We start from the raw sequence: 19,487 nt of genomic DNA, 5'->3' as shown, positions 1-19,487 counted from the left end.
GGGGGGGTAAGTCAACAGATGACGGGAGAGGTAAAATTAAATAACAATTTTTTTAAAACCACTTACCTTGCTCTCGCCGAATCGCTGATGCAGCAAGCGCAAGGTAAGTAGTTTTATTATTATTTTTATTTAATTTTACCTCTCCCATCGTCTATCGACACACCGCCCCTCTCTGCCTCCACCCTGCCCACCGCTCTTACTTTTGCCGGTCGTGCCTGGTCTTGAGTTTAAATTGGGAAAGGAATTGGGCCCTTTCAACGGCCTACAATGAGGTTAGTAGGCCGTTGACTGCTACTCAGAATGCAGGTTGTAGCCGTGGACAGCATTAGGGGCTGCAGCTTTTTGGCTTCACGCGATTTAGCAGCTTTACCAGAGATTCCTCACTCAATGTCCTCCCTTGAAGGCCCTGTTAATCTGCCATAGTGCAGAGCATGGACTCTTTACACTTTACTGTGTGCTGGTGTTGAGCAACACTTGAAAAGGACCATGCCCCACAGTTGAAGGGATAAATTGTGTTGCTTGACATGTACTCAGTGCTCAGGTTGAAGATCATAGCAAACTTCATTAATGCTTGTCGGTAGCGCTACTTTAACCTGAGAATTGAAGCGGTTCAGATATCAGATCCGTTGTTTGCAATTGTTAAATAGATCATCATCACACAGATGTATATTTAACAATGATAAACACACTTGAGGTGTGAAGGAAAAAATTATGGGTCTTTCCATTAGAATGCCATGGGCGCTCAACTGAGTTCTTTGGTTAGGGATGACTTTTGTTTATATTAGGAGTAAGGATAAAGCTTCAGACATTGTAGTCCCTTTTTGGCACACAATTTCAATATTTTGTTTTGTGATTTTGGGAGTTCCATTGAACTGTTTTTCTTTGCCTGATGATTCGAGTGGCAAGCACAGTGGAAATGTTGTATACAGAAATATTTGCATCAAGCGTGGACTAAAGAAAAGACCATTGTCACTGCCGAATTTGGGAGTTAATGTGCACTATTGGATAAAGTCATAAATTAATCTGTTAGCCACTGCAGGCCTCGAACAGCCATAACAATGTTATCAGACCTGCAGGTCTAGTAACTTGAATAATCTATTGGACCTAACTGTAATGCCCTAAACCCATAAACTGTTCTCAAATTGTAAGATCCTATACAAATACTTTATTTCACCAGGTCACATTTTTCTTCGTAAACACATCTGAAAGCACCTTCAAACATGTGAGCTCAGCAACTCTTTTGTTTGATTCAATTGACTAAACCATTGTTCCGTGTATAAAACAAACTCTAGCCCACATATAGGGTAAGCATGACCCCTGACTTGCCTTAGTTCACTAATAGCATTGTCATCAGGGCAGGGGTAGAAATGTTTCTCCGTTAATGTTTAAAAACTCTCACATTAAATAAATGTATTACTAAAGTATGATGTGGTAGCGCACTGTCATTTACAGACAGCTCATTTCTCATTGAAATGATCACAAACCTTTCCACTGACCTGCAGTTTTACTGATAAAAGTAAAAAATGTACAACGGATAATGTATGGAAATTGGGTTTCAGCAAATATTTATCTTTTTCACGACACGAAGTAAAGTGTTCTGATTCGTTTTTATCCTATTAAAATCTTCGGTTCCATCCCACTTCACAATTACAAAACATGTGCTTTCCTAACTAGTGATATATTTTGAAATGTTTGTACAGTGCTTTTTAAAAGCTATTTAAATGTTTTTTTTGGAAAAACTGACACTCTACTGCTTTTCATGTCACATTCCCTGTACCACAGCATGGTTGTCAGACAGTTCACTTTACAAAATCCACTACCTTTGAAGCCATATAAAGAAAAGTAAACACCAATCTCCAGGATAAAATCAGTAGCATTTTGTTAGAAGACACAAGCTGGCATTTGACCTCTGTTTTTGAACGCCCAGCAAATGTGACAAGACAAAAGCAAGATTCAAAGGCATCTTTATTGCTCATTCACTTTCTGAATGAACAGAACCCCTGTTCTTTGCCAGCTCGAGCACTCTCACCAGTAAGGGCCAGTAAGCCCTAAATATAGCTCTCTCTTATAAAATCTGACTTGCCATAGCAAGTGGATAAGTAGATTTTTAGAGATTGCACAGTTATGGCGTTCAGTTTGGCACAATGAAAAGCCAAGGTCCACCTGGAAAATATGCAACCCATGACCAGTACATATTAATATGTGCAGAATTAAGGAATCTGAGATAAAACAACTTTCAAAGGTGCAAATAGTCCCATCAGATTGGAATGGGCCGCTCTGGGTTTTCACATCTTTAATAACATTGTAGGTTTGACAAGTTGCACCTGAATGATAGTATTCTTGAGCTGTCGGAGGGAAATGAGGGACAAATCAAAGTGTGTTAGGAACAGGTATTATTCCATCCTTGCTTTCTAGAATGATATAAACAAGCATGATTACACAACACGTCCTGGGACAACTATTTTACCACCCCATTGTTTTTCCTGAAGCAAATGGCATCTACACTTCTTCCAATACATTTTCTCACATTCGGGGTTGCTACCGCAGGACAGTAAGATCATTCAAAGTGGGCATAAGGTGGTCAGTGTTGAGAAACTTATATAAATGACACTGGAATCGGATGGCATGAGAGCATTCTTACTAGCTCATACAAGCACTGGGGCACTATGTCAATCAATACATGATAGGTAGCACATTTTACTACAGCTACTTCTTTTGGGAGTTGTAGTCAAGAAAATATTTCACATAGGTGCCATTTCTGATTGGTACACCCCCAGAAGTGAAGAAGCCCCTTTCCAACCAGGGTTGACCAAAGTCATGCATCACACTGACTGGTGAAAATGGTTCTCAGGTAAGAGGAAAAGCTCTGGTAATAACAAGCTCAGCCACTTGGGTGAAGAACACCTGGGGAAAGGCATCTAGTTTCTACTGCTACAGTTTATGTGCAAATAGCATAATCGGCCTGTAGCTTTTCATCTAATTCAGGATCCGCCAACATAAAACACAATATCTGAGTATCTTAGAGATCAGTCTGGGCCTTAGTGAGATCAGCCATGTTTACCAAACAATTTGGTTCAGCAGGTGAGAAGCAATGAGGCAATGAGGCAGGATACTGCAAGGAGCATCTTAATATGCTATGCGAAGCTGACAAAAGCAGTCTTTCCTGCTTTGACAGTCCTGACACTGATTGGTGTTACATTTTAGTAGTAAGCAGGACTGCAATAATGGAAAGAGCCACCTTGGACTGTCTACGGCGAATCCGGTACTATATTTGCAGATACTTCAACGAAGGGGCAGCAGCTGACACTACACGTAAACACGGAACCAAACCAGGAGCAGTTGCTTCCAAAGTAGAAGAATATTAAATAGTTGGTTTCTTTTTGCCACTGTGTTCTTGTGTTAATACCCAGAGGGTGAACTCCTCTTTTTATGACAATCAAATACAAAAGTGTTCCAATAACCAGGCAAACCTAAAGCAGGGGTTGAGGACAAAGTGTTCTTCAGAGAGGCAAAATCAAAGGCTCCGGGGCTTTTGCTTCGATCCTTTAGGCACTTTACAATAGCGACGTAACCTAACATCCATTGTTGCCAATAACCAGCTGTTTCTTAAAGGGTACTTGTAGTGGATATTTTAGGGATAGCATGAATGCAGTCTACAAACAAGTGTCTTTCTCCATATGAAATGCAGCATATAGAAGGAATGCAAACCTTTAAGGCTTTGTGCCGTTCCTTGTCTAATTCAGTGAGTAAATACAGCAAATCACATTTGCATTTGTCTAAGAAATCCGAGACATCTAAAAGGCCGTCCTCATAAAACAGGGAGTGATTCTGTGGATGTCTTGTCAAGGTTAGTCATTTCTGTTGAAATGTAAAGGCAAATAGGAACTGGCTGTAAGGCTATATAGGGATGGAAATACGCAGAACACATCTTAAACATAGTAAAATAAGTAGTGGTAGGCGGTATATAAGACAAAGTGGTTTCAAGATTTAGGACAACAGACAAGGAACTAGGAAACACAACATAGTTCACAGCTCTTAAATCCTGTGCGAAGTCATAGGTATAGTTTCAGGGATTCTAAATACGCAAGATAGAGATGTTGCATATGCTAGATGTGGGGACAAGAATACCCTGTCCCCATAATGCAAATTGGACTCGGCAAATTCCCTCTACAGCTTCAGATCGCTAGGAGCAGTAGGGCTTACGATAAAGCGTCCTCAAATAGTATAAAGGCATCTTAACAGGGTCAGCAGTGAAAATATATCTTCACTAGCTTGTTTGGACCACAAGTAAGCAAGAATCTGCTCGAAAATAGCAGACGCTTCAATTGTAGCAAAGCGAGAGGCTTCACTCAGTAAAGGTTAAACAGCATTTGCATTTCCAACAATAACATGACAATAAATATCATTGACCTATAAGGTTAACAGAGGAAGAGTGACTGAGCAGGAAAGCATGCTGATCAATTTGTGATGTAAAGATACCTCAGTGGGGCATGTAATCTTCTGGGAAACCCTTTGTTTACAAATGCCAACTGTGTCCATTGTTTTTCCTGAAAGATAAAGTAAAGGTAAAAAAGCAACATTCATAAGTGATCACCTTGCGCCAGTATCAAAAGGACAATGAGTGGGACGACTGTTGATAACACATTGGATGTTTGGCTGCTTTTGATCTATTGGAATTAAGGGGTGCTTGGTGCATCCAGATGCTCTTGGGCTGTCCTAGTTTTTCAGTAATTGCTTTAGAGGGGGAGAGCGAGGAGGAGGCAGAGGAGGTTCAGTATTGAGCTCTCTGGGTTGCTCATGTAAGACTCTGCCTGATTCAGGAGGTCTCTTCTCCAGTGACATAATTGGTCCAACTGAAAGCCAAAGTGTTCTCATTGGTGCAAACCCGCCTGTTATCCACCCTCATACTCTCTTCTATCACCTCTCAGTCTCATTCTACCCAACTCCCTTACTGCCACCGCTGTAGCAACTGCAGAGTGCTCATCACACTTCTGCACCGACAATACCCAAAGTCAGTTATTTCGCTGGTCACCGAGCATAACCTATTACTGGCTACCAGTGACACATTGTCCTTATTTTCTTACTAGAAGTGCTGCTGGTATCAGGCCACTCTCAGAATAAGAAAATCAATACCAATATTTTTATAGGGTGTATATACTCTGCCATGCATTATAATTAAGGATCCCAGTTTTTGGTATTTTATTTCTTTGCTGTTTCTGTATGTTCTGTATGTATGCGTCCATATTTATTTTGTATTCTTTGAAAATGTAAACTGTGACAAGTATGTATCCACATTCATTTAATTGTAATCCATGAATGCCTAGCTGCACCTAGATAGTGATTGGGGTTATTTTGGCATTACAGGCATATATAGTACTCCACTTTATCAGCTTGAGCCCCCTTTCCTTTGACATTTGCTCTTGCCTCTGGCCTACTTTATATTCAGCAAAGTGCACCTTGTTAGAAAACTGGAGTTAGCCTATAGCAGTAAGTGCAATATAACACACATCAGTGTTGGTGGTAAGGGACAAATATTAAAGCCCCCAGGCTCTGATCATCGTACAGACTTCTTGATAATTACTCCAAGCATCCCATATATGCTTAGCCACAATACTGTCACATGGTGCTTGTTTGACAGGCGTCAATTAAACGCTGCAGATGTACCCATGGTATATTAAACTTTGAGCTAATACTTCCTCATATTTGTGTAAATTCAATACTTAATTGAAAGCCACTCCTGTCCAGACGTCTTTGTTTTTTCAGATGTCGGAAACTTAACAAACTTTATTTGGTAATGCCATAAATTTTGTAACTTAATGCCACTAGTTTTTACTCTCTTTTAAATTAGACCATGTCTTTCAAACCTGATAAAGGGCTTCACTGGAGGATTCTCAGGAGCTCACCCTCTCCTAAGGTCTTCTGTAGTTCCTGTACTGTCACACAAACCAAGGTGCTGGGTGATCCTGCCTCTTAGCAGTGTTGCATCTCTGCATCTTAACCCTGTAGGAAAAGTTTGGACAGGGTATACAGCATTGATTGTCTTGCATGGAAAAAACATGCTTTATTTTATAGTAAGATCTCCACCTTTAAGCCATGTGTATATTCATCAGACATCAAAACACATCAATTAACTCTTAAGATCAATATATTTGCCCTATCGTTATTGTCCACATACCATTAATCGATTTCTTCAAACCTAACCGTGGGCATTGATATTAGTTGGGAATAGTAAACCGAAGTTCTTAATCAAGTCTACATTTCTTCCTGCTAACATAAGATGGATTGATTCAAATATGTTCTACAAAAGTGCCTCTTAAGAAGACAGCGAGAAACTGTTTTCAACACTCATTCCATTGTTTGGCTACTCTTAAAAAAGACAAAAAGTCTGCAAGGAGGAGTTTAGATCCCATTTTCCTCTCAGCTAGTGAAACTTACATTCCAGCTGCTTGTTCGTAAATACAGCATGGTGGAAAATGTAACACAGTTACTTTATGATCATGTTCCATTTATAAATAACAAAAAGACATTTGTCTTATATTAAAATCCGCTAAAATGTATGTTTACATTTTTCTGAATAATGTGAACAGGCTGACAAATCACGCACACATCTCTTTCCTTGAAGTCCGTTGCTGAAATGTGTTGGATATCTCAAACACCTTCTGTTGTAGAAATGTATGTTATTTTTGTTTTGTTGTACACAGGAGTCTTTCCATGCAGCAAAAACAGCATTCAGACAGTTCAAACTCCGCGTGAGGAAGTCGCTGTCACCGACACACAGTGGGCCGGAGTCTCTTGAGGACGCGGTCATTGACTACATCGTTCGCAACTTGGATCTGTACGATGTTCAAGCTAGTGTCAGCGTAAGTCTTTCAGCTTTTAGGAATTTGTTAAGAATGCATTTTATAGTCCTGTATGTGGGAGATATTTGCATGCACTTCTTTTTTGCAACTTAATTCAAAATAAGTAATTGAATGGAACATAGGATTTTCCGATTCTTCCAACCTTCCTTTTTTCCATTTCAGTACCACATTTAATGCATGGTCTTCCGCCTTTCAGTCACCTCCCATTAGTAAGGGTCATTTTCAACTGGCTGTCTGGTTTAATAATAATGGTATTGCACTTGCTTGTTTTATGAGGGTGTGCTTTTAACCCACCCTCCTCCTTTACAGTAGACAGAACCATGTGAACAGGTTCACAATGGCAAATCCAAGAAGATTTTTTGGGAACATCCCAATGAACACACTTTATGTTAAAAAAATCCACACATTTTATTTCTTTCTTCCCATAGACTCAAAGTAGGAAAAATATAACTTTAAATACTTTAATTACTGGTTCTACCTCAAGAGCATACTAAACATCTAGAGTCCTAATACACCTAATGAAACAAACATTTTCTAGTCATGTATTATCATATGTTTGTCTTTACAGGATGTTATTCGTGCCATGAATGTCAATCCTAAAATTTCGTTCCCGCCTGAAGTGGACTTTATTTTGATTAGTAGCTTCATCCGAGAGGTGTGCCGCGTTGCCTTTGGCATGCAGACTTTGGATGTACCCCTTGATTTAGCATTTTCTTCAGATGGTGAGCTCTTTAGCGAGAGCAAGTAAGTGGAACTGAGTTAATTTTTGTATAGAAGTGGTATTGTAAAGCTTATGAATTATGTATGTGTTATAAAGTTCAGATCATCAAAATAAGATGAGCAATAACATATCAGTCTTCTTTTAGTATGGTGAAAACTATTAACTGTATGCACAGCCATCATTTTCCTCTTTTGGAGATGCTGTGTCTTTTTACACTTCTACTGCCTGTGGTAGACAAATACCTCTGTTCTGACATTACTACTCATCCATTGTCGAGATTGTGACAGAATCAGAATCCAGCAATACAATAAGTGACACAGAAAGTGAAAACGTAGACTGGAAATATATAATAAACTCAAAAATACAAAATGCCAAAATATCAATAAGACATAATATTTTATCAGTGTATATTTTTGAGTCACTTTTTAGGTCAAAGGTTACTAGACAGCACAGCTTGATTTCTGTTTGCTGGCTTTATTTGTTTAAGGCTGTCCAGTTTGAGTTTGTCCCTCCAATGGAGCATCGCCTGTTTACTGTATTCTTCTGAGTGCTTACTTTCTGTAAACAGGCTTTTAAATCTTGTTTCTGTATGTTTTCGCTTAGCTCCATATTTTCTTTACTGCCACCCACTGCAGCAATATAATGTTTTATGATATGACATTGCCATTGTAGGTAGGGATACTAGTGGTGGTATCTGCCATCAGCAGTAATTGTTTTGCCTTCTTCCTATATCTCTGTGATATTTTAAGTACCACTCAAATTTCGTCATCTTTATTCACCTGTCATAATTTTACCAGAAGCAGAAGAAGTGTAGTTTTAAGTGCTACATAAAAAATAAGTTATTATTATTATTATTGGTGGTATATCCCTGTTACTAGTAGTAGTACTACCACGTAATGAAACAGTAAAACCCTCACTACATGTAAAGAGCCAAGAAGTGTAAGTTCTGTACCAACCTTCTCCATCTCTGAGTCAGTTCCATTCATAAACCTTAAGCTGAAAAAAATACACAAGCTGGAAATCATGAAAGAAGACTTAGATAAGTGGTATCATGCCTTTCCTAAAATTTAGATTTCACGTCATCATAGGAAAATTATTAAGTCTAGACGATTTAAATTTTTTAAAGCAATCCTAGACACACAGTGGAGCATGATCAACTGGCTTCATTACCAATCAGCCAATAGAAGAGTCTTTTCCAATTTGGTTTCCCTTAGTAATTTCTGCAAGCCACTGTACCCTGCAAACAAAGGGGCTTATATACAAGACCTTGCGCCGACGGTGTGTCACTTTTAATAGGGGGAAAAGACACGTACCAGCGGTTCAAGGGCTTGTAAATAAGCCCTTAAGCTTTGTCTGAATAGCCAGTGTTTAAACATGGCTTCTGAATGTGGTGGGAAGGGGTCATCCAGGTGTCAATGAAGGGCTTACAGCAGCTGGAAGAGCACAGATTGACATGTGTTTCATCAATCAACATCTTTTACCATTAATTAACTATGTTTTCAAAATATTCAGTTTGAGTCCATCCACCCGTCAAGATTGACAGTAATGTTTTCTGAGAGTCCCCGGGTAAAGGTGAGTTTTGTCTGCATTCTCATGTTATTCTAGCCATGACCACCTCCCATCACTAGGTTCATATGGGCATTAAACAAAGTGTTACATTTGATTATTGGAACCTCCACAGACCAAATGCTCCATATTGGCTGAAACATTGGTGTATTGGTGCAATAAACTTGAAAATCTCACAATGAGAAAGGAATGAAGACCAACCTGGACTCCACTTAGAGTAAGAAGAATGTTGAGGTGTTGAGTGTCAAAGATTACCTAAAATTCCAAAAGAAACAAATTCCCAAAGCCACAACATCCATATTGGATTGATGGCTGTCTAGAAGAGTGTGGGTTCCATAGATTAGGCACAGTATTGATTGAACAGAGCAAAGAAATTCTGTAAATATTTAAACAGGCCTGTAGTTGCCAGATATTATCCTTTCTATTATTTTAACTGAGAACAGATAAATGACAATGGTTTTGAAAACTTAACGCACCTGGGTCCATTGGCAGTTTTGTCAAGGGAGGGATTACACATATATCATGCACTGAGTTTTAGACACACCATTCACAAAAAGTATTTATGAAGGGTGTGTTGAGTGGAGCAACGGGGTCAGCACATTTTTTCAGAAATAGATATAACTAGAGAGAGCTCAGGAGCCACATTATTTCATGTTTCTATTCACTGAAGGGGTCTACCCATAGCACTTTGTGCAAGCAGTGGGGAACAGAGTCTGCTAAGTTCTATCAATCATTTGGATATGTGTTACTAGAGAAAATGCAATTTTTATTCTGAGTGACAGAAGAGATTATTCTTTAGATTTTCCAGTCACAATGCAGTATCAATGATATATGCATCTTTTGTTGAAATCTACTTGTATTCTTTTGTTGAAATAGGTACCGTCGTAGCTATGACTCTGACTACACGGCACCTCTGGTGGTTTACCATGTGTGGCCCGCACTGATGGAAAATGACTCAGTACTTGTGAAGGGGGAGGTGGTTACAAAAAGAGGTGCTTTGGTAAGTGTTTTTGCATAACCCATGTTTGACATATGATTTAAAATGTAATGCCAATTTAGCTCCAGAAAGCACGGTGTCAAAAATCATTCATAAATCAGTTCCACCTCTTCCTGAGGCTCGTGGAGCCCTGGGTTGACGGTAGAATATCCATGTTACTGTATTCAGTCCAGTGCTCTCACTAGTTTTTGACTTGTTAACTCCCTCTTCAGTGCTCTTTAGTTGTTTCTGTCTGCTTACCACTCAAGCTCCTATGGCAAACCCACCAATGTGTCTCCAGTGCTTCAGATTTCTACCTTGCTGGAAAGTCCTAAAGGCAGTGGGGGCGTGAGCGCATTACACTTTCAGGCACCTAGTCTACCCTTCCTAAGCGAGATCCACCATTAAATAAACCCAACCCTATGTCCTCTTTGTGGCTTTTTTTGCGGTAGGATGGGATCTGTAACACTATCTTTTTTTCTGATTGGATCAATAAGAGGGCTGTTTTCATTGTCTGCTTTGGGAATTTTATATGCCGGTCCATGCCTTAGTGGTTAGAGCAAAATGTCAAAGTCTTCAGTGACATTCACTATATTTGCTTGTCACCCTTCTTGACCACGCTCGTGGGGTCCATGTCAAAATAGTTTCCTGTAAAGGCAATGGTGGCATGATGAAGTATAGAGATGATTTGTGGTATGGCCTCCATGGATTGTCACGCTCTACATTCAAGTAGTAGTAGATCTTCGTATGTTTTACTTGCGTGTATGTATTTTGTCATGGCATATGGCTGAGTCATTTTGTGGAAAATGCTGAATGTTTTATCTGGCTGTTTGCGTCATTGAATTGATTGGAATACTGCCTCATTTTTGCCCTCTTATGTTATTTGTAATTCCCTCCTCTGCGTCCTACACCAAGTCTTTACTTCCTTGATATTGAACCAATAACACTGGTGTTACAGATTAAAGGCCGTGAATTACAAGATGGCATGCTATAACTTTAACACTTGTTGGATGTATCTTTTATCCTTGAGTGGTGCGATTATTGGAAATGTTCATATAATGGTCTTATAATAGGACTTTGTCGTGTATTGTGGGCTTGCCTGCATTGTGTTGTATGCCTATTGAAGATGGAACTTGCTTACTTTGTTTGAACTGTCTCTGCAGGATAGGCAGAGCTTTGATCAGAATGATGGCGTAATCAGCCCCACCATAGCGGCAGCGTTGTTGCTTTGATTATATTTGAAATACCTTAGCGTGGGCTCTGCTATCTGCTCGAGCTCTTTGTCTGATAACAGCTGGGTGAGGCACACCTGTCTTCGGGCCAATCCACTCCAAGTTTGAAATCTCTAATTAATAGAATTTTTTTTAGTCATGAGTATAATTGCACTTATGGTTTAAGGATTTCATCCAAGAATAGAACGCTCTATCCTGGCATGCCGTAGATCACTGACTGGTGCAATGACTGATGTGTTCAAGTTTGTAACACATAAAATGAAAAGGTGAACTTTGTTCCTCAGAAGTCTATGCATATAATACTTACTTTTAGGGGCTATCAGCCAACTCTCTTTGTCCTTTACTCTGTTGTTGTGGCATGCACATTTTGCTTTCACTAACTACAGTTTTCAGCATGGGCCAGTCTGCCTACCCCTTCAACCATTGGCTAAATTCACTATGAGTGACAGCATTATGTCCTCTCACAAGGAGCAGCCAACACCAGACCTATTAGCTTTGCAAATGGTTGTATATTGTTGCTGATGGACCTTAACGAAGCCAGTTATTACCATATTGTTGTGTGTGTGTCGATATATTTCTGAGCTTTAAATTCTGTATCATGCAACTTTCTTTGCTGCTCCTTATTAATTATGTAGCCAAGTATATAGTCCATCCACCGAACATTTAGCCCCTTTCATTCTCAATCTGTTCACACGATCATAAAACGACCTGTGTGCTAGAAGACGCTGTGATGTTTTATTTACATGCAAAGAAAAACAAGTATCGGGAGCACAAATGTTAATTGGTCATTATTAACCTATTTTGAAGACGAGTCAAGGTACCAAAAAATGAACTTTATTAAAATAAATCTTTGGCGTACCTACGAAAAAACGTATTTTGTGTTAAATTATTGGAAATTGAAATGGACAAAAACTAGATGTAGTGCTTTTTTCTGAATGTGGAAAAACTTTCATTTCTTCTGAAACTGCTGAACATAATGGTGTCCTTAATTGTTTTTCTACTACTTTTTACCTTTTACTACTCATTGCAGTGGAGTCCAGGGAAGTGCAGAAGTAGAAGCTGTAGCCCGGTTCGATCTCGTTCAGCTAGCCCTTGCTGCAGCATGGTATGTATTTTTTTTTCTTCGAAAATCCACATTAAATCCTTGTTATTTCACTAAAACCAAAAGAGACACCCATGATATTAAAATCTATAAATGTGACTTCTTTACTAAAAACCTGTTGACTTTAATTCATGTACATACTTTGTTTGCGATGCATAGGCTTGAATGTATATGCCCAGGGTCCATGGTTTGCACTGCTTGCCACAAAGTACAGTACTAGTTCGAAGGCACCTATTGTAAGCCACGAAGGCTGGATCCATGTCAGGCTTTCAAGATGATCATGTTGATATTAAGAAAATCTGTCCGGAAACCATTCCTCATGCCTACTTTAGAGTCTCCTTTAGTCAGTCCAGTGTTTAGAAAACACAAAATATGTATTTTATGTATGTATTAGTTAGAGGTAAAAGCTGTTATGGCATGAATTCAAATTAATACTTGGGTGACAGGCAGTCACAGAGTTTATTCGGTTAATTAAAACTATAAATGTTTGAACATAAATAGAACTAAATAGAATACAATCTCATGAAATATATTCAGTAAAAGATAAAATTAAATAATAAATGTACATTATAAAACTCCTTCTGCACATAACATGTCTCTTACATCTAAGAGCTCCTGTCAAGAGACCTGAAACATTAAAACAAATTAAGGACTCAACAGCATCTGGAGGTAAATCCGGGTCGGTTTTACTTGAAAGAAACCATTACCTTGTAACAAGGGTAGGTTATATCGATGTCGCAGTGAGCAATAGTGATCACAAAATATTATAAAATGCATGGTATCTTGGGGCGAAAAATTATCACCGGTGCTAGGGCCCAGATCTTCCATTTTATGTCTCCCCTCTGGCTCCGCCAATGACCAATGCAAAAGGTTCATTCTGAATCTTATTAAAAGAAAGCGATGTTGGGGTTTTGTGAACACTGTCAAGTATGGCTCTACAGCCGAACATGATTTAAAAAGAATATACGCCCTTACTGAGGGTTTGGAGAGCTCTCTGGCTTCTCTGTCGGTATATGCTCCAGAGAGAAAATCTTTCTTGATCCAGGGCAGATCTTCCCTGGTTATCCTTTCTGGGAGCCCAAATAGGCCCAACCGCCCCAACGTCTCCATTAAGATCGTAATAAAATCGACCCAGCGAATGGTGTTACCCCTCTCCAAGAGAAGACAATCTTTATTGATTGCCTGGTTCAACCCCAACTCTGTATTTGACCAAATTCTAATCCGCCTTAACAAGGGGGAAAGGGTTAACATATCTGAGATGTATCCCATCCACAGCTCTTCATGGACTATTAAGGTGGCTACGGATTGTGGGACCGACAGCAACCTTCTTAAGACTGTATTTTCTACTCTCTGTATCGCTGTATAAAACCCCATATGTTACTCCTGTAACTGATGATAGAAATGCATTTCGCTTGGTACAGTTTAACCATCACCTGCACAGGCTTTGCCCCCATCTGTTCGCAAAATCAAACGCTGCTGTTACTGCTCTAGCCATTGTTTTTTTGTTGGTCATTTTTGCAGCGCCCATGAGCCTCGATCGTCAAAAACAACCCCCTGAGATGGGAAAGTAGGCACCCTAGTTAGTTCCATTCCCTCTCCAAATCATTTTTTCTGGCATTTATTTTTGGGTCCTAAAACCATTGTGTGTGATAGTGAAAAATTAGTGCTCACATCTAGGGAGGTCATGAAGTGTATAAAAGAATCAAGTAGTTGCTGAAGCCCCACTGCCTTTCTCGCTATTGAAACTGTATCATCTGCATATATAAGTGCAAGGATAAGCTCGAACCCAACCCAGTGAATGTCTTTACCTGTAGTACATAAGTTTGGGCCCAGATTATTAATATACAGAGTAAATAAAAGCTGAAATGCAGCTTTGTCTACGACCTCTAAACACACTTTTCGGGGAGGACAGAGACCCAGTCTGATCATATCCCACGACTGCAGAGAGATATCGATGTAGTTCATGGAGAAAATTAACAATGTTATGGTCCATTTCCAAATTAATCAGTAAAGACCATAGTTTTACTCTATTGACTCGGTCAAACTCCGATGATAGATCCATGAACGCAAGATGTAATCTGCCTCTCTTCGCTACTGTATACTTCCCGATTAGCAAACGCAAGCTGAAGCAGTGGTCTAGGGTTCCTTCAACCGGCCTAAACCCATATTGAAGACTAGAGATTATATTATTTTGCTCCAACCAATCGGGTTGTCTAGCGAGAATCACCCTCCCATAACCTTGACTGTGGAGTCTATAAGTGAAATGGGTCTATAGCATCGCGGGTTCCTTTATTAAATACCTGGATAATGACATACCTTAACCAAGCGGCAGGTGGACCTAGTCTCCAGGCAGCATTACATATGTGAGATAGGATTTTAGCCCAGAATGAGGGATTTAGTTTAAATAGATCTGCTGGGACCCCAGCAGGTCCTGGTGCCTTATCCTTCTCCACGATTATAATGGCGACTGTCACCTCCTCCTCAGTAAAGTTAAAAGTGGGGTCATCCCTAGATAGTTTCAGAACAGGGTTAGGTGGATTCTCTGTTTGACTTCCATTTATCCCTGAAAAAAGCTTTACCCAAATATCAGGGTCATTGTGCAATCTACAGCACTATTCATTGTCCCTGTAAAAAAAAAAAGTTGATTGACGATTTTCCAAAGTTTTGCACTGTTATTCAGAATATTTGGTTGTATGAGATCCCCGCAGGCTTAAAGCCTTTTAGCAATGTTTGGTGCACCTTTGAACATCTATGATCCAACCACCTCTCGCCCTCAGTTGGCGTTCTACCTCCTGATCTCATGAGGTTATTTGCAACCTGTTGAATTATTCTACTGAATGCGCTCAAAAAGAGCTTCTCGTTTATAGAATCATTTAAAAACAAATTGATGTCATGCCCCCAGGTTGAATGAAGAGTAATTTAAAAGGAGTCAGGTGGAACATTGCTCCTTTTTAATATCCGTCCCTTGTCTTGGTGTAAAATATCACAATTACTGGGGCCAACTCTCAAGCTAGTTACTTCTGTCCGGTCCCAATCCAAGGTTGAAAATGGGGATTATGGTCACTAAACTGGTTCAGTTGGACCTGAAAATGTCGTACAAACTGGGCTAAGAAAGTCAACATAAAAATATAATCAACGGTCGAATTGGAGCCTTTCAGCGGCGTAGCTAGTGGGGGGCGGTCCGCCCCATGCAGCACTGTTTTGCGGGCGGCAGCGGCCGCGCGGCACTGGCCCGTTGTGGCGGCCTTTATAATTTATTTGGAGACACTGACAGTCAGTGTACCCAAATAAATTATAAAGGCCGCCGCAACGGGCCTGTGCCGCGCGGCCGCCGTTTCACGTACAAGCACTGCTCACGTGCTTGCAAAAAAGCGACAAATTGCCGCCTGCAGCACACGCACCACGTTGCCAGATTAGGCTATTTGGGCACGCGGTGAAACAAGCTCCGCCTCCAGCGCGTGCACCGCGACGTCGAGCAGCCCACAACTTCCGGTGCAGCCAGGGAGAGCGCGTGCAGGGGTTGGGATGGATTCCTGCACCCCACCACCATTCCCCGATGACGTGGATGAATCGGCTATGGTGCATGACACCCCTAGATGGGACCCGTTTACCAATATAAAGTGTACTTTTACTTTAAAAGTAGGAGAGCACAGTGTGCGTCTGAATGGGCAGTTTTTCAAACTGGAGTGTAGTGCAAGCCCGGTTCTAGGGGGTGGGCCTGGGCAATGGCAATGAATCTGCAACCGATGTACAACAATAATAAAAAATGTTCAGATAACTGGTGATTTATGATCTTGCTAGAGAGCAATCATTTGTCTGTTAGTTTTTAAATGCAGATAAACTGTATTTTATGTGGGTAGCTCGGTGGGTTACTGCCTTTGTCACAGAGATCCTTGTGTTACTTGCCGTTCAGAAGTTACAATCCTAAAATAGGACAGTGAACTCAGAACTGTCATCAAAGAGCTGCATACAAACTTCACCTTTTTTTGTGTTGTGATATAGTTAGAACTTCTCCAGTCTTTCATTATTCTGATGTCGCTAAAAAGAGTTTGTTTGGGAAGTCATACATTTTTATCAGTAAAGCCAACCCCCAACCACTGGAGTACTCTTTAAATCCTGAGTTTGTGCTTCTCCAGACCAAAGCCTAGTAAAATATATTGCCCACCAGCATGGATGACATGTGACTCCTACACTTGTAATCCTCCTTGGCCTATGTGACATTCCCCGTAGACTGATTCATTCTCTCTGTATAATGTGTGCTGTTATGTAAAGTACTGTGACACCTTACACTGATATGAGTAGCACTATTCAACAAATGGAATGCATATGAGAGAGGGGCAACAGAGATGAGGGGTACTAGTGGAGGGTGGCAGTGAGGGAAGCCAAGGAGGAGGTCATGGGGTGGGGGGGGGGAACTATAGAGAGATGAGCGGCACTAGTGTAGGGTGGCAGTGAGGTAAGCGAGGAGGAGGTCATGGGGTAGGGGGGCTACGGAGCGATGAGGGGCACTGGTGGAGGGTGGCAGTGATGGAGTCTGAGGAGGAGGTCATGAGGGGGACGGGCTGCGGAGAGATGAAGGACACTGTTGGAGGGTGGTAGTAAAGGTATCCACGGAGAAAGAGGTCATTGTTAGGGCCCCAAAAAAGACTTTTGCACCAGCACTAAATCCAACCCTGTCATGGCCTTTCTGTTTTCGTATATTTAATTAACAGTCGGGTGATTAGGAAAACTGTAAAGTGCATGCTAATTACATTTACTGCTATATTCAATGCTTCAAGTTTGAAGGTGATTTTACTAATGTTTTTTTACCAGGAATAATAAAAATGCAACTGGATGGTGGCTCATATGGGGCTGGGGCCCAAGGTCAGCTGTGAGATAAGATGCACTGAAGAGGGGTGGTAGAAAAGTGGATAAGCAAGCCTGTAAGGGAGCACGCTGCAGAGTCTGGGGTCAGGTGGAGGTAGTAATGAAGAGGGATTCTTCCTGAAGGTCGCACGGAGGGAGCCTGAATAGTGTCACTTGCCTGATACTCTCACCTTAGAAATCTCCTCTTCCCATCAAAGGGACATATCATGGAGAAAAAAAACACTTTTTGAGAGTAATAACATTTAGAAAGAGATTTGGAAAAGAGTGTGTTTTACTGGGCCTTGGTAGACTAAGAAGAGCTAAAGGAGGGCTGGAAGCAGGCCTGGCTAGACATATAAGCGACAAATCGGGCCTGTAGTGGCCCACCCGAATGCACCCTTGGCCCACCCAAATAAAAGTTCCTGGAGCCGGGCCTGGTGTAGTGTGTGAGTTTTGGTGATATAATGTGAGGGTAGAAGGAGTAATTTAAAGGTTGGATAGTTTAAATATAGGATGGGTTAATAAAAGGCAGAGGTAGTAGGAGTATGGAGTAGTTTGGGTGTTGAAGGGGTCATTATGTTTGTGTGCATTTACTGATCTAGTACACTTGTGAGCAGATTTACCAAGATTCACACTATGCAACTATGTGCAATAGTCTCCCTTGCACAACCAAAATTAGCATTGCATTGTATTTACTGCGCATTGTGCCACAATGATGGCATCAGCCACACACATGCAAATAACTCTGTTATTTGTGACAAATATGATTTTTAATTTATGCAAAGACAGAGAAACAATACTTTGTATGAGTTTTGTGTTTTGAGTAAACCCTCGAATGTAATTCTTTTGTGCAGACAGACTCCTAAGGGTAAATTAGGCACTGTGTGTAATTTTAGCAAATATCACACCTAATATGCTTTGAAATATTTTGGCATTTCCCATTGTCTGTTGTTTGTACTGGGCTACGCTAGTTTGTATGGCTTTAGTTAGGTTTATATGGCTTTGTTTGGAGTTCTAGGCCTGTTGGTGTGGTTCCTACCCCATTACACCCACTTTACAAGAATTCTAAAGGATTTTGTGCTACGCGACTAGAATTAGATTACTCAACATTATGTTGTTACATATATATTATAATTTATGGAATAATAAAATGTAAGAGGAGAGAGGGTGAATTTCAATATCAGTAAATAAGCCCAGTTCTAGAAATCCTTGGTATAGTGAAAGGGAAGGGGCATGGGGTATTGAGGCTGACTTTGTGACATCGAAGATTTGCTCAGGTAAAATGGGTCATGCTGAGTGCGCAGGGTAAGTTGATACTGGGAGACTGAGTATAGGAGTAGTAGGAAGTGGGGAAAGTTTGAAAGTTGGAAGTATTTAGAGGTCAGGAGGGATGTGACAAAATACAGAGTAGCTTCGGTGCTGGGGAGGAAGTTGGAAGGGAATACTTTACAACTGGAGGTAGTTTCAGCATTGGAGGGGTAGTTTGAAGGTGGAGTTCGCATGAAGGTAGGGGTAGTTTGTTTGAAGGGGTGACTTTGTTCTAGAAGGTAGTAAGTGGAGATACTCTGACTGTAGGCAGAGTTCTTTGACAATAGGAAGTAGTTTGAGTGGAGAGGTAGTCTAAAAGTATGGGGTAGCGAGAAGATGGGGTAGTTTTGTTTTTAAAGAGGTTGTTTTGGTGCAGTTTGGGTGAAGGAGGTTAGGTTGAAAGGGGGGGATCATTTGAGCATAGAAGTGCTAGATTGAAGGTAGAAGGGGACAGTGTGAGGGAAGATTGGGATATCTGATGGTTGGGATAGTTTAAGGGGAAGTATTGGGTAAAAGTGCATTAGCCCTGGATGTGTATTAGTGCCATTTAAAATTAGTTTTAGCCACACTGCAAAGCATCTGCAATGCTGTACAGCATGGCTACAAAGCATTGCCAAATCAATAGCTCTCAGAAGCAAGACCTTTTGGCTTTGCCAGTGGTTGTTTTTGATTACAGCGTCAGCTCAGCAAAGTAAGTCTGTACTGAAGTGGGCATTTACAGCTGAAGAGTGAATGTGGCAAGCAACACCTGCGTGTTCTTAGTAACACACACAAAAAGAGCGCGGGCGATATGAAAGTGCAGAGACCTTGGCATTACTCATGTGCTAACAAGAGATGTTTGTGAGGACTGGCACATACCATGATATCAGGACTCACA

At 40.6% G+C, this 19,487-nt stretch overlaps 1 protein-coding gene across 1 annotated transcript in view; it reads left to right on the top strand.

Moving 5' to 3' along the window:
* SPATA18 (spermatogenesis associated 18) overlaps positions 1-19,487 on the top strand; it is a 168,452-nt gene that overhangs the window by 127,345 nt on the left and 21,620 nt on the right. Inside the window, exons 8-11 of the mRNA XM_085642107.1 lie at positions 6,702-6,860; positions 7,429-7,604; positions 10,024-10,147; positions 12,386-12,460. Coding sequence (XP_085498233.1) covers positions 6,702-6,860; positions 7,429-7,604; positions 10,024-10,147; positions 12,386-12,460 — 534 coding nt within the window. The remainder of the gene's footprint in view (positions 1-6,701; positions 6,861-7,428; positions 7,605-10,023; positions 10,148-12,385; positions 12,461-19,487) is intronic.

This window comes from Triturus cristatus, chromosome 2_2, assembly GCF_964204655.1.
Source record: "Triturus cristatus chromosome 2_2, aTriCri1.1, whole genome shotgun sequence".
Lineage (NCBI taxonomy): Eukaryota > Metazoa > Chordata > Amphibia > Caudata > Salamandridae > Triturus > Triturus cristatus.
The sequence above is the reverse complement of the archived record's forward strand: the minus strand, read 5'-3'. Positions and strand labels throughout refer to the sequence as shown.